At 36.3% G+C, this 12,859-nt stretch overlaps 1 protein-coding gene and 1 long non-coding RNA gene across 5 annotated transcripts; one reads left to right on the top strand and one right to left on the bottom strand.

The window, feature by feature from the left end:
* Positions 1–208: 208 nt before the first annotated feature.
* On the bottom strand, positions 209–10,803 carry LOC116181619 (angiotensin-converting enzyme-like). Of its 2 annotated transcripts, XM_031501996.1 has the most exons (13): positions 10,609–10,803; positions 10,505–10,556; positions 2,513–2,718; positions 2,212–2,467; positions 1,836–2,165; positions 1,687–1,784; positions 1,463–1,635; positions 1,287–1,411; positions 1,104–1,231; positions 828–1,045; positions 630–770; positions 404–579; positions 209–357 (listed from the first exon to the last, which is right to left on the bottom strand). In XM_031501996.1, the coding sequence occupies exons 3-13, from the start codon at positions 2,711–2,713 to the stop codon at positions 338–340; spliced, it is 1,866 nt and encodes a 621-aa protein (XP_031357856.1). In that variant the 5' UTR covers positions 2,714–2,718; positions 10,505–10,556; positions 10,609–10,803; the 3' UTR covers positions 209–337. The 2 variants fall into 2 exon arrangements, with proteins under 2 accessions (XP_031357856.1, XP_031357857.1); XM_031501997.1 differs by lacking the exons at positions 10,505–10,556; positions 10,609–10,803 and having other exon boundaries at positions 2,513–2,766.
* Positions 2,845–4,396, top strand: LOC116181620. Of its 3 annotated transcripts, none has more exons than XR_004147295.1 (3): positions 2,845–2,948; positions 3,078–3,539; positions 3,601–4,396. It is a non-coding gene; the product is annotated as an uncharacterized LOC116181620 (long non-coding RNA). The 3 variants fall into 3 exon arrangements; XR_004147296.1 differs by having other exon boundaries at positions 3,078–3,818; positions 3,877–4,396; XR_004147297.1 differs by having other exon boundaries at positions 3,078–4,020; positions 4,082–4,396.
* Positions 10,804–12,859: the final 2,056 nt, after the last annotated feature.

Genomic DNA, 12,859 nt, shown 5'->3' with positions numbered 1-12,859 from the left:
AACCGGTTTATACCCTGAATTCCTACAACAAAAATCATAGGATTTAGTAAGAATTCAATGGGTGCAGTACACACGAAAATTATAGAACCACGAAACTTTTAAGGTAAATAGTATGTGCAACAAGCATGATCAACGATTTTAATCAACTTTTCTATAGTTTAAAAGAGCCAAGTCAAGGCATGATCAAAATAAAGATTCTCGAAACAAATCGACCATAAGGTAAATCTTTATTAAAAATTTGATAACTCGAGTATCACATATTGTGAAGATGAAACTATGCGTATTAAGGTATGTCTGAAACCATTAATTGAAGCTGCTATAACTATGTCATTAATCTTCACTGCCTCTTTGTGCACTCTAAAATAAAAACCATGTTATGTTATTCAAGCATCTAACTATATACTTTTCTGGGTTGATTCCCATCCAATGTATGCGCCGTTCTTCTTATTTTCTGCTTCTAACCACTTATGCAGGGGTCTGAAATATTCCAATAAACCACTCGCATCCATTTTACGTTGACCAGTAAGAACTTCCATAGCATCAGGCCAAGGACGAGAGGATCCCATTTGCAGCATTTTACTACAATATTACAGAATTACCATAATAAATTTCTATTTGTTTAAGCTTACGCTATGCTTTCGCCCGCTTTAGTGCTGTGGTAAATATCGCACTTGTGTAGAGGTTTAGTAGGATCTTCAGGATCATATTCACCTGCCAATTCACATGCTGCTCTGTGAAACTGGAACTGTATTACGAAACTTACGAAATATCTGAAATAAGAATTTGAAGTAAATCTTGAAGGAATAAAAGACGTCGGGCGTGTGTACCTCAAATAAGGAACGTCAGCTACTATGTGATATTTTGCAGCTGCGTCAAAGTCATCTTCGCTTCTGTCCACCGGTGGCTCTACTCCTTGTATCGATGTGCGGTATTCCCACCATTTACAATTATAGTCCTCTGCAGTGATATTGCCATCAAATATGCCCCATCTCCATTTATCCATAAGATATCCAAATGGTAGAAAAGCGATTTTGTCAAGGCCAATCTTTGTTATAAGTGAAAATAGGTTAAATTCTATTATATATAAAGAAATACAAATTTACCATAAATAAAGCATTCAAATCAACAGCATCATTATCAGGTGTGTTCGCGTCTATGAGTCCAATTCTTTTTAAGTGTTTTGTGGATGAGACCGACAGCGACATTACATCTCCCACGGCTTCGTGGAATCCTAAGGTTAAAACATATTTAGGTATTACTGCGCTTGTTACTTATTGTGGGTTTACCATCGTTTGCTCCCTGTCTATAAACAACTGGCTGGTCGCTGTACTGCAGATAGTACTGAATGTGTCCCATTTCATGATGAGCTGTAGTGAAATCTTCAAAGTTGACACTTGTACATTGCTTAATCCTAAAGGAAAAACGTTAAAATTATGAAATTAGTTTTGCACAAATAGCCCACCGGAAATCTTTTTTGTCAAAGAAGTCCCAAGCCGATGCATGGCAAACTAGTTCTCGACCATCATTTGGTTTAACCAATATTGATCGTTCCCAAAATTCCGGGGTCATTTTCTTCAGATTTAAAGAAACAAAGAATTCTTCCGCCGTTTTAAACATTTTTAAGGCGTCATACCCCTGAAAGTAAAATTATCAATGGATTCTATGAAAAATGCTTTAGACTTTTACTTGATTAAGCAATTCTGATGTAATATCGGCCCTTTTTGCTGACGGATGTGGAAGAGTAAAGTCAGCAATATTTGACCAACTTTGAGCCCACATATTGCCTGAAATACACAACTAAGTAAGATATTGTTAATAACATTTCATTTAGATACCTAGAAGATGTGCCGGTATAGGACCCTTCTCGGAAACAATATCCCCGTATCGTTGTCTTAATTTTGTCCTTATGTACGCGTGTAATTGAGTGTAAATTGGTTTGAGTTGTTCCCAAATACTTTCTACGTCTTGAACGAAAGTTGGGGATTCATAATCATATAACCAAAATCCGGTATTACTTGTGAAATTGTTTAAGACTGCGGCTTCATTGGCATACTTAACATAATCCCTAAATAATTCTTTCGCCGGCGCATTTTTGTGCCTCCATTCCACCCAGACATGCTTCAGCTCTTCGGGATCACGTGAATTTGCTAATATATCAGTTATTTCTGCAAATACTTGTTAAGCCGAGTTTGTTTTTGGCAATGTACTTACCAGGGTCCAGGACCAAATCGCACTTAGTTTTATTTTTATGATCGCAAATCTTAGCGGTGGAATAAATAGTTTGCATGTCACTAATAATTTTCTCCAATTTCAAAAACTTCTCTTCCGGTAAGGCGGATTTACCCAATATGGATAATTTTTCAAATTGCCGCCGTAGATCATAATCGCCGAACGATCTCCAATTAAATTTGATTGTTTCTAACCAGTCTTCTTTTGTTTCTTTTGCAGACTCTTTGCTCACATCAAGCTAAAATCAAACATAAGTTCATGAATACGTTATATTGTTACGCACCTGCTCTTTTAAGTTTTCTTCTGTAATGTTTGAAGCATATTTCCAAGCAGCTAATGTTTCTCGATTATTTCTAAGAGCTATTTTGTCATTCAGTAACTTTACGTATGCTCTTGCGCGTATTTCCTCATCTTCCAGGGATGGGTCTTTGGCTACGGCCGCGAAGATAAAACTTACTAAACACACGAACACGTGTGCTCTCATTGCAACTGAAATCGAAGTAAAGAAGGTGCGTTAACTTCAGACATTAAAGTCGACTTATCTGAGTTGCATTATTTATTAGAGTTCTTAAATCAATGAAGTTAACGATACGTGACACACCTTGTACTAATTTTTTCAAAATATAGCTTTGGTAATAAATGATTTCATTCATTTTCATGCCAGTAGTTATCTGTTACTCTGAGACCCTGAGAACAATGTCGTATCGCAGTTACCTAAGGTAAGTTAGTATTTTTCGTCACATTATTCTGGTTGTGCATAACTGTCGCATCGATATTTGTAGGTGTTGTGTTATCTTTAATTTGATGTTTCATTCTTAGAAAGACAACGATTAAACGATTTATTTTAGCCGCCCGATGTTCGCGTATTGTTGAAACAACCTTTAAAAAACCAGTATGGGAGAGGTTTAGACTTTTACAACCCCATTTGAAGGATTACCTAATCCACAAATGAATGGTGACAGTTGGTTAAAACACAATTCAAAAACCGCAAGTAGTTATAAAATGGGCTGAAGTATGGCCACAAAGTTCTGCGTTTTCCGACTTACCATTGAGGTTTCAATCCCATTGAACTGGCATCGAACAAGTTTTATCATTCTTTAGGTACATCGATGTCATTTAAACATGGAAGAGTGCATTAACTGAAATAACTCCAGACGTATGGAATCACTGTGTAACACACCAAGAAGAAACAATCAAGAATGCATTCAAGTATGAGAAAATTGTGGACGATGTACGGCCTTCAGTATGGAATAATGTGTCTTGTCTGCGGGTTTATCTAGTACCTAATTTTCCTCTCGCAGCGGTATCTGGTGAGACTAAAGAGAACCGATATGGTTATGTTTCTGTTTTCCACTAAACTGGTATTTTCAGTCCACGTTAAACTTTTTTACCTGTTTAATTAGGAAATTTGTATCATCTGCATAACATACTATATTAACATTTCGACTGGACATATAACTAGCTAAATCATTGGAGTAGATCACATACAACAGGAGCCCCAACACAGATCCCTGAGGAACTCCTTGCGTTACACAGCGCAAATCGCTGAATGCGGTATTAAGCTTCACTATTTGATGGCGTTCTGTAATGTATGATTTTAACAAATCCAAAGCAACTCCTCTTACTCCAAGCCTCTAACTTATGTAGCCAGAGCGCATGACTAACGAAGTTCTTCAGTCTGTTTTTTCGTCTAACTCGAAAACAACACCAACAAAAACCTTCACCAATAAATTTCTACGAGTTCAAGGATCAGTGCTATTGATTATGATCGAGCCGTGTTTCCGAATACGAGTTGAGTATCAAGAAATTCCCCTACTGAAAAGCGTATGCGAATCTTCGTATCTTGTTACAGGTACGGCTAGCTCCATTGGTTCAATCACTTTACCTTACGACTCCCAAAAGATTAAATTATGGATCTTTACCCGAAGGCTGAGGTCATTTAACCATTCTGGCTTCTTTACACAGCAAGCCACTGCTCAATCAGGTTGACAATAAAAAATCAAGTAAACGGTTGAACTGTATACTAAGTGTAAAATTTTCGTTTACCCTTATTGGAATAATTTAGGGGTTCCTAGCGGTTAACTAAATTGATTTGATACAAGAAAATTAAATCTAAAAAATTCTACGGCACCCCTTCTAACTTTTTCAGTCCTAATCAGGGGTTGGAACCGGAACCGAAAAAATGGGTCCGGTACCGGAACCGATTGCATTTATAAGCCCTTCACTTGGAAGTTATAATAACTGGAACCGGTACCGATACCGTTATTATTAGTGCCAAAGAACCGGTATTTTTCGGTTCTCTCTCTCTCTCTTTTGTAGCATTGAATATAATTTTCCACTCACTGCTTGTAGGTAGAGTAGATAAGTTGTGTTTTATATTGTTGCTCTTAAAATTTGCTTCTGAAGTGTTGATGTTAAAAACTTTACTTAGATTTCACATTATTCAATTTGCTTATATAGGTAGCAAAGGAAACGCATTTAGAAATTTTTTATTTCAAAACGTCTGCTACTTTGGGGACAACCCTCGTATTTTAGCTGAATTAAGAACTTTTTTAGCGAAGTTAATAAGCCGTCATGTGATGTAATAATAGACAGGGCGTTCCATACAAAAATCACATTTTTGTTATTATCTGAAAAATGCGATGTAGTTTTGTTTTTTTAATCGCAGATTTGAATTCAGTAGAAAAAATACACAATTTTTAGCGCATTTCCACAAAAATAAAAAACAAGTTAAAAAGTAATCGTAAACGATTTACATAAAGCGCATTTCCACTTGCATTCATTTCCCATTTGTAAGATGCAACTTCTGTTAAAATCGTAAAAATCCGCCCACTAATATGAAAGATAGCGTTGCACATGGGCAATCCATTGTTGACGTGCTACTTCAATTTCAGTTTATGCGAAGAATTTCATTTCAATGCTATTCTAAATAAGAAAGTTGGAACTGCGCATGTGCAAACCTAAATTTTAAAACTAATGTTAGATTTTCCTTTGTTCCAAGCGCCTAAGTATCAAATTTCACTTAAATGGTTCCATAGATAAAAGAGTTGGCACTGCGCATGCGCAAAATAAAATTTTGAAACTGGCGCTAGATTTTCCTTTATTCCAAGTGCCTATGTATCACATTTTATTTAAATTCTTCCATAAATAAAAAAGTTGGCACTGCGCATGCGCAAAACCAAATTTTGAAATTGGCGTTTGATTTTTCTTTATCCCAAGTGCCTATGTATCAAATTTCGTTTAAATTCTTCCATAAATAAAAAAGTTGGCACTGCGCATGCGCAAAACCAAATTTTGAAATTGGCGTTTGATTTTTCTTTATTCGAAGTGCTTATGTATCAAATTTCGTTTAAATTCTTCCATAAATAAAAAAGTTGGCACTGCGCATGCGCAAAACGAAATTTTGAAATTGGCGTTTGATTTTCCTTTATCCCAAGTGCCTATGTATCAAATTTCGTTTAAATTCTTCCATAAATAAAAAAGTTGGCACTGCGCATGCGCAAAACCAAATTTTGAAATTGGCGTTTGATTTTCCTTTATCCCAAGTGCCTATGTATCAAATTTCGTTTAAATTCTTCCATAAATAAAAAAGTTGGCACTGCGCATGCGCAAAACCAAATTTTGAAATTGGCGTTTGATTTTCCTTTATTCCAAGTGCCTATGTATCAAATTTCGTTTAAATTCTTCCATAAATAAAAAAGTTGGCACTGCGCATGCGCAAAACCAAATTTTGAAATTGGCGTTTGATTTTCCTTTATTCCAAGTGCCTATGTATCAAATTTCGTTTAAATTCTTCCATAAATAAAAAAGTTGGCACTGCGCATGCGCAAAACCAAATTTTGAAATTGGCGTTTGATTTTCCTTTATCCCAAGTGCCTATGTATCAAATTTCGTTTAAATTCTTCCATAAATAAAAAAGTTGGCACTGCGCATGCGCAAAACCAAATTTTGAAATTGGCGTTTGATTTTCCTTTATTCCAAGTGCATATGTATCAAATTTTATTCAAATACTTTTATAAGTAAAAAAGTTTGCAATTCGGTTTATAAATGGTCGAGATGCGAAAAGGGCACTGTGAATTTTGAATCGATTCGATTCAATTTTTGGCATTGCGTATTATATGGCTAAAGCTATGCCCATATTGAATTTCATGCAATTCAGTTCATAACTAACGGAGATGTAAAGGCGATCGAACATTTCTAAACAAAGTTATCGTTCACACGGACAGATAGATGGACAGACAGACAAAGGAACAGACGGACAGACCAACCGGCAGGCGACAGATAGCAATGCAAAATTATAAACGATCTCTAGGATCGTTAATAAACGGCAAAAGTGTAAAATTATGGAACATGTAAAAAACGGTTTTTTGTTTTTTTTACAATAACTTTTTTTGTAAGCGGTACAGAAAAAATTCCTTCCTTGGTACAAGACTTGACACCATAACGAACCAAATAGCGAAAAAAGTAGAACAATAGCTCTTAAGATAAAGAACTAGTAGCGTCGCAAAACGAGCGGACGGACGGACAAAGTGGCTACAATAGCGCATTTTTTTTTATTTTTGTGGAAATGCGCTAAAAATGCGCTATTGTGGCCACTTTGTCCGTCCGTCCGTCCGCTGGTTTTGCGACGCTACTAGTTCTTTATCTTAAGAGCTATTGTTCTACTTTTTTCGCTATTTGGTTCGTTATGGTGTCGAGTCTTGTACCAAGGAAGGAAATTTTCTAGGAAATTCTTCTGTACCGCTTACAAAAAAAATTATTGTAAAAAAACAAAAAACCGTTTTTTACATGTTCCATAATTTTACACTTTTGCCGTTTATTAACGATCCTAGAGATCGTTTATAATTTTGCATTGCTATCTGCCGCCTGCCGGTTGGTCTCTCCGTCTGTTCCTTTGTCTGTCTGTCCATCTATCTGTCCGTGTGAACGATAACTTTGTTTAGAAATGTCCGATCGCTTTTACATCTCCGTTAGTTATGAACTGAATTGCATGAAATTCAATATGGGCATAGCCTTAGCCATATAATACGCAATGCCAAAAGTTGAGTCGAATCGATTCAAAATTCACAGTGCCTTTTTCGCATCTCGACCATTTATAAACCGAATTGCAAACTTTTTTTCTTATAAAAGTATTTGAATGAAATTTGATACATAGGCACTTGGAATAAAGGAAAATCAAACGCCAGTTTCAAAATTTGGTTTTGCGCATGCGGAGTGCCAACTTTTTTATTTATGGAAGAATTTAAATGAAATTTGATACATAGGCACTTCGAATAAAGGAAAATCAAACGCCAATTTCAAAATTTGGTTTTGCGCATGCGCAGTGCCAACTTCTTTATTTATGGAAGAATTTAAACGAAATTTGATACATAGGCACTTGGAATAAAGGAAAATCAAACGCCAGTTTCAAAATTTGGTTGTGCGCATGCGCAGTGCCAACTTTTTTATTTATGGAAGAATTTAAACGAAATTTGATACATAGGCACTTGGGATAAAGGAAAATCAAACGCCAATTTCAAATTTTGGTTTTGCGCATGCGCAGTGTCAACTTTTTATTTATGGAAGAATTGAAATGAAATGTGATACATAGGCACTTGGAATAAAGGAAAATCTAGCGCCAGTTTCAAAATTTTATTTTGCGCATGCGCAGTGCCAACTTCTTTATCTATGGAACCATTTAAGTGAAATTTGATACTTAGGCGCTTGGAACAAAGGAAAATCTAACATTAGTTTTAAAATTTAGGTTTGCACATACGCAGTTCCAACTTTCTTATTTAGAAAAGCATTGAAATGAAATTCTTCTCATAAACTGAAATTGAAGTAGCACGTCAACAATGGATTGTCCATGTGCAACGCTATCTTTCATATTTGTGGCCGGATTTTTACGATTTTAACAGAAGTTGCATCTTACAAATGGGAGATGAATGCAAGTGGAAATGCGCTTTATGTAAATCGTTTACGATTACTTTTGAAGGTGGAGTTAACTTGTGGTAATTTAACCATCTTTCTAACTCTAATCCAACAAAGAAAGTTAGCAATAGTGTCGACTTAATTTGAAACAGACTATAGGTATATTACTTGTCGTTTGTAGTATTATATGTTGTCTGTGGTATTACGTACTACTTCGGTTGTAAATATTGCGATTGTGTCTTACGTCTTACGAAAAAAAAAGTGTATGTGTACAAGAAAAGTTGTAGAATTCAGACAACAGGCTCATTCTGAGACGATCAGGTGCTAATGGCTCATGCTTCACAGACAGTGATTAATAATTAAGATATACCTAATTTAAACACGTCCGAAGTACCGCTGGCTGATAAGACTATAAGAGAACCTTATATTTACTTCCTTCACGCTGCACAAATGGATAAACACCAGACAAAAAGGGGCCAAGAGGTACAATCAGGGTAATAGCTTATAGTCGGCTGCTGAATGAGCTCTATGTATGATCGATCCTTAGATCAAACGAATTCGAAAGGCCATAGTTCTATGTAGTTGAAAATAAACTAAAATGTAGTGCAGAACGTTTGTTACAAGAATCTGACCTATGAGGTTCATTTTATGTATAGTTTTATTAGCTAACTTGAGGGTTCAAATAATAATCAAACTATACTACAAATTTACAGAAAAAAGTCCTTGTGTGATTTTGAAGGGACTTCAGCACATTTTTGTGTGGCAGATCGGTATTTGATTAGCTAGTTTTAACTCCACCTTCAATAAGATCTTGTCGAAGACTACCACTTTCCCTTTGTTGGTACCCGCTTCCGCCGTTCTTTTCACCCGCAATTCGCGTTTGAAGTTTTGACTCCACCATCAGTAGGTAAGATCTTGTCTGGGGCTACCACATTCCCTTTGTCGATACCCGTTTCCGACATCCCGTTCATCCGCAATTCGTATTTTGGTGGATTTCGATAAAAAAAAAGCAACCACAAAATAGTACTCAATTTTGGGGCACTTTTCATATCTCGAGCTTCTATTGGCGACAGGAGAAAGAGAGATCGCGATACGAGCTCTAAGAAGATGCGCGCTTTGCAAAAGATGGTTAATTTCTCCCCTAGGAAATAAAACAAAATTCCGTCACGCAGGAGTTGTGCGCGTTTACAAGATCTTTCCGACGACACCAATTTGAAAACAATCACAACAAAACTGTAGAAGAAAGTAGGAAAAAACTAAAAAACCACCACGTTAATATACGCACGCTAGGGAATGCCGCCCAAATGTCGCCGAGCCCACATCATGTAGCCCCGTTCCTAAAGTCATTACATTACATGGCCCCGGTAGGTACACAACGTCTCGTCTTTTTGCAAGCGTTCCACATTTGCTGCCAGCCAGTTAGCCAGCCAAAGTGAGATTAGCAGCTACCTTTTCACAAATAAATTTGAAAAAATGCGCTAAAAAGGACAAAAAGTACTGTTTGCAACGTCAAACTTCATATTCCAAAAGAATTCACCAAAATTTATACAAAATAATTGAACGTTACAAACAGACCTAAGATGCAAATCGAATAATCCCAGTTCAGTCTTTCACCGAATGCGCTACTTTAATCCTCTAACTTGTATTCCTTGGTTCAGTGTTGCAAATTTATCAATTATCGGGTGCGGTGACATCAATATTCTAGTTTTTGCAGAAGAGCAATGTTAAACCTGTTTTGCTTATCTATTTTTTTCGGGCTAAAAATAAAATCATATAGCATTAAAACAAGTTTCGCGTAGTTGTATGCAAAAATACTATTGCGATTTGAATTTTGAAATGTACGCGGCTTGTCCACCGAAAGATTTTTTGGTCGTCCAAGAGAAGTTCCACAAGCACTAGACTGTTACAGAAAACATTCCCGGAAAGGTTTGTGACCCATCTTCACGGCAAATAATGTCTCGAATTCTTGATACACCAGTTAATTTCTTAATGCGCTGTTAATTATCGACAAACTGACGATAATAATGTAAATGTTTGATATTTTAATTTTTTATCAACATTTGGAGATTGTATCAGATACCGACGTTGGGGAATAATTTTGCGAAAAACGGGCATTTTCTTGCACGGAGATTAACCCCAAATATCAACAATATGTACCTAGTACATTTGTAAATTTTTGTAACTTTCTGTTACTGGTATATCTAAATATACCATAGCAGTATGGCCCATCTATGAATTAACAAAGACAAATTCGAAAAGGCGAGGCTGTTTTTCTACAATCAAGGATATTTTTAATTATGAATGCGTTACACGTATTTCAATAGCATTATGCTTGCGGTCAAATTAACAATTTAGATATACTCACCAATTCTAAATATTACAGGTGCTACGTAGACTATCAAATGGTTGCTAAACGACTAAAAAATAGAAGCGGTTTATTATAACAAAACTAATCTAACCATTACCTACCGCCTGTCCACCCGCAGTAGACCGGTTGAGGATGGCCAACGACCGTGATTGTAGTGACTTCTGATGGCACAGTGAACGATTAAGAATTTGCCAGATTACATTTTTTTTTGACAAACAGATAACAAAGGTCACATTATACTGTCATTAATGTTTCACTTATCCATATTAGGTAAATCTGACAAAACACGTCAATCGTGACTACGGGGAGGGCTGAAAAATTGCTTATGCTTTTCCAAAAAAACAATAAACGTATCTGCAACTTTACCCGTATTGTTTGAGAACCAAATCAATGTAATGAAGGTAATTAAATATTCAATGAAAGAGAAAACTTTCGAGTTTTAGAAAGTACCTTTCGCATAGTACAATATTGCACTATTGCTATGCCATTACTATCGTTAATATCGGTTTTAAGTTTTACGTAGGTAGTATATTTTTGCGCCGAAGAGGCGATTTGTTGATTACTGCCTGGATTTTTTTTCTGATTAACGGTTTGTCCCTTGAATTTATGCGTTGCCCAATAGGCGAACTATGTCAGTAATCTACAAAAACGTAATTGAATCTGAAAAAGTTACACCTGATTTTATTCAATTTTAAAATTTCCCACATGTGCTGATTTCTTACGAATTACTACTCCTCTTTAGGGCAATTCTTGAGAAATAGGTTGCATTGCGTCTCCGTTTAGAGGAGTTAAGTTGGCCCCGAGATTTGAGTGCAGGAACTACCGTGTACTGTAAGACTATTTTCGAATATTTGACCGGCACAATCCAATATGCATCGAGCACAACTCGTTAAAGTAGTAATGGAATTTGTACGTTAAAAAAACCGGGGGGCTGGGCGTCAAATTGGCCCCCGCGTTTCAATTTAAAAAAATTGATTTTCCAGATCAGCACAAATTAAAATCGAATCAGCACAATTTAGCACAACCCTAGCACTATATAAAAATGGTCATTACACATTTTTTTTTTAATTGCGGGGGCTAACTTGATGGACTGAGAAAGGACACTGGGTTCCGCAAGTGTGCTTTATGGGCATATTGAAACAAAACAGGATAGGTACAACATTTCTACACTTGTACGTAACTCCCCGTGGGAGAGGCTTAAATTGTGTAAATGATTATAGTTAGGTACATATGATAGTTTCTGATAAATAAGTACAAAATAGAAACTTTTGGTAGATACCTACCGACCTATACACCTATACACATTTTATAATCTACGTGGCGTTTATTTTATTTTTACCAGCGGATCCGCAGATGTTCTGATATTACTTATGATTGTTTATTTTTTCTTATGCCTATCTTGAGTATACGTATAAATCTTTTTAAAACGTTTATTTTTCTAACTGTAGTACCTACCTACCTAAGGACTATGGAGATTATACAACACTATTCGCAGAATGCCAATACCAAAATTATATCAGAACTAAGATTTGCATAACATGCCCTCAAATTAAACCATGAAAGTCTCGATACCTATACCTATAGATCAATTGGAAACTCATAAGTTTTGAGGAATTATAGTTATACAAACAAGCGGGCATCATATTAACCAGACAGCAGGAGATATATCTCTCTAAATACCAAAACACATAAATTAGACTACTCTAAATATCGAACTACACGGAATTATAATTTAAGCCCTTTATCAATATTGCCATATGCGTCGACACCGTTTCGCTATTTAGGATTTACGAGGTTTAGCTTTTAGTCGTCAGAAAAATCCGTTATCGAAACAATTTATCTTTAATAAAACTCCCATTTGCATACCGTAATTGTTTATCAACTGGGAACCGAACGAAGCGAGCAAATTGCATTCAAATCGTTACAATTAAATTGCGCAACCTTTTGACTCCGCTAACGAGGTTATGCCCGTGATATCTTTGTGGCTCGATTTGGCGCTTAGATTGTGATAGTGCACGTTGTCATTTTCCAGAAACAATCACATTCAAAATGCAAAAGATGCTGTACACGTGGGCGTTGTTCTGGCAGCCATTTGCATGCGGAGCGGCAGCCATTACACCTCAGATCAAAGCGTGCCCCGAAACAATACAATCTGAAACTGCTCGTAATTCGATTTTGGACCGGTGAATAGCTTTCAGAGCTTCGCTTCGTCGTTCCCGGGCGAAGAGCGCGCATTAGGGTTGATGATGTGTCCCCTTATCGCCCGATGCTCGAATTTTTGTCCTTTTTAATTTAGAGATAATTCGAGCCACTTCAGAGAGCCCATGTGTCAGTTGGTAGTGTGATAAATTC

This window comes from Photinus pyralis, unplaced genomic scaffold, assembly GCF_008802855.1.
Source record: "Photinus pyralis isolate 1611_PpyrPB1 unplaced genomic scaffold, Ppyr1.3 Ppyr1.4_unclustered_Scaffold138, whole genome shotgun sequence".
NCBI lineage: Eukaryota > Metazoa > Arthropoda > Insecta > Coleoptera > Lampyridae > Photinus > Photinus pyralis.
Note: the sequence above shows the minus strand (reverse complement) of the source record. Positions and strands in the feature narration are given on the sequence as shown.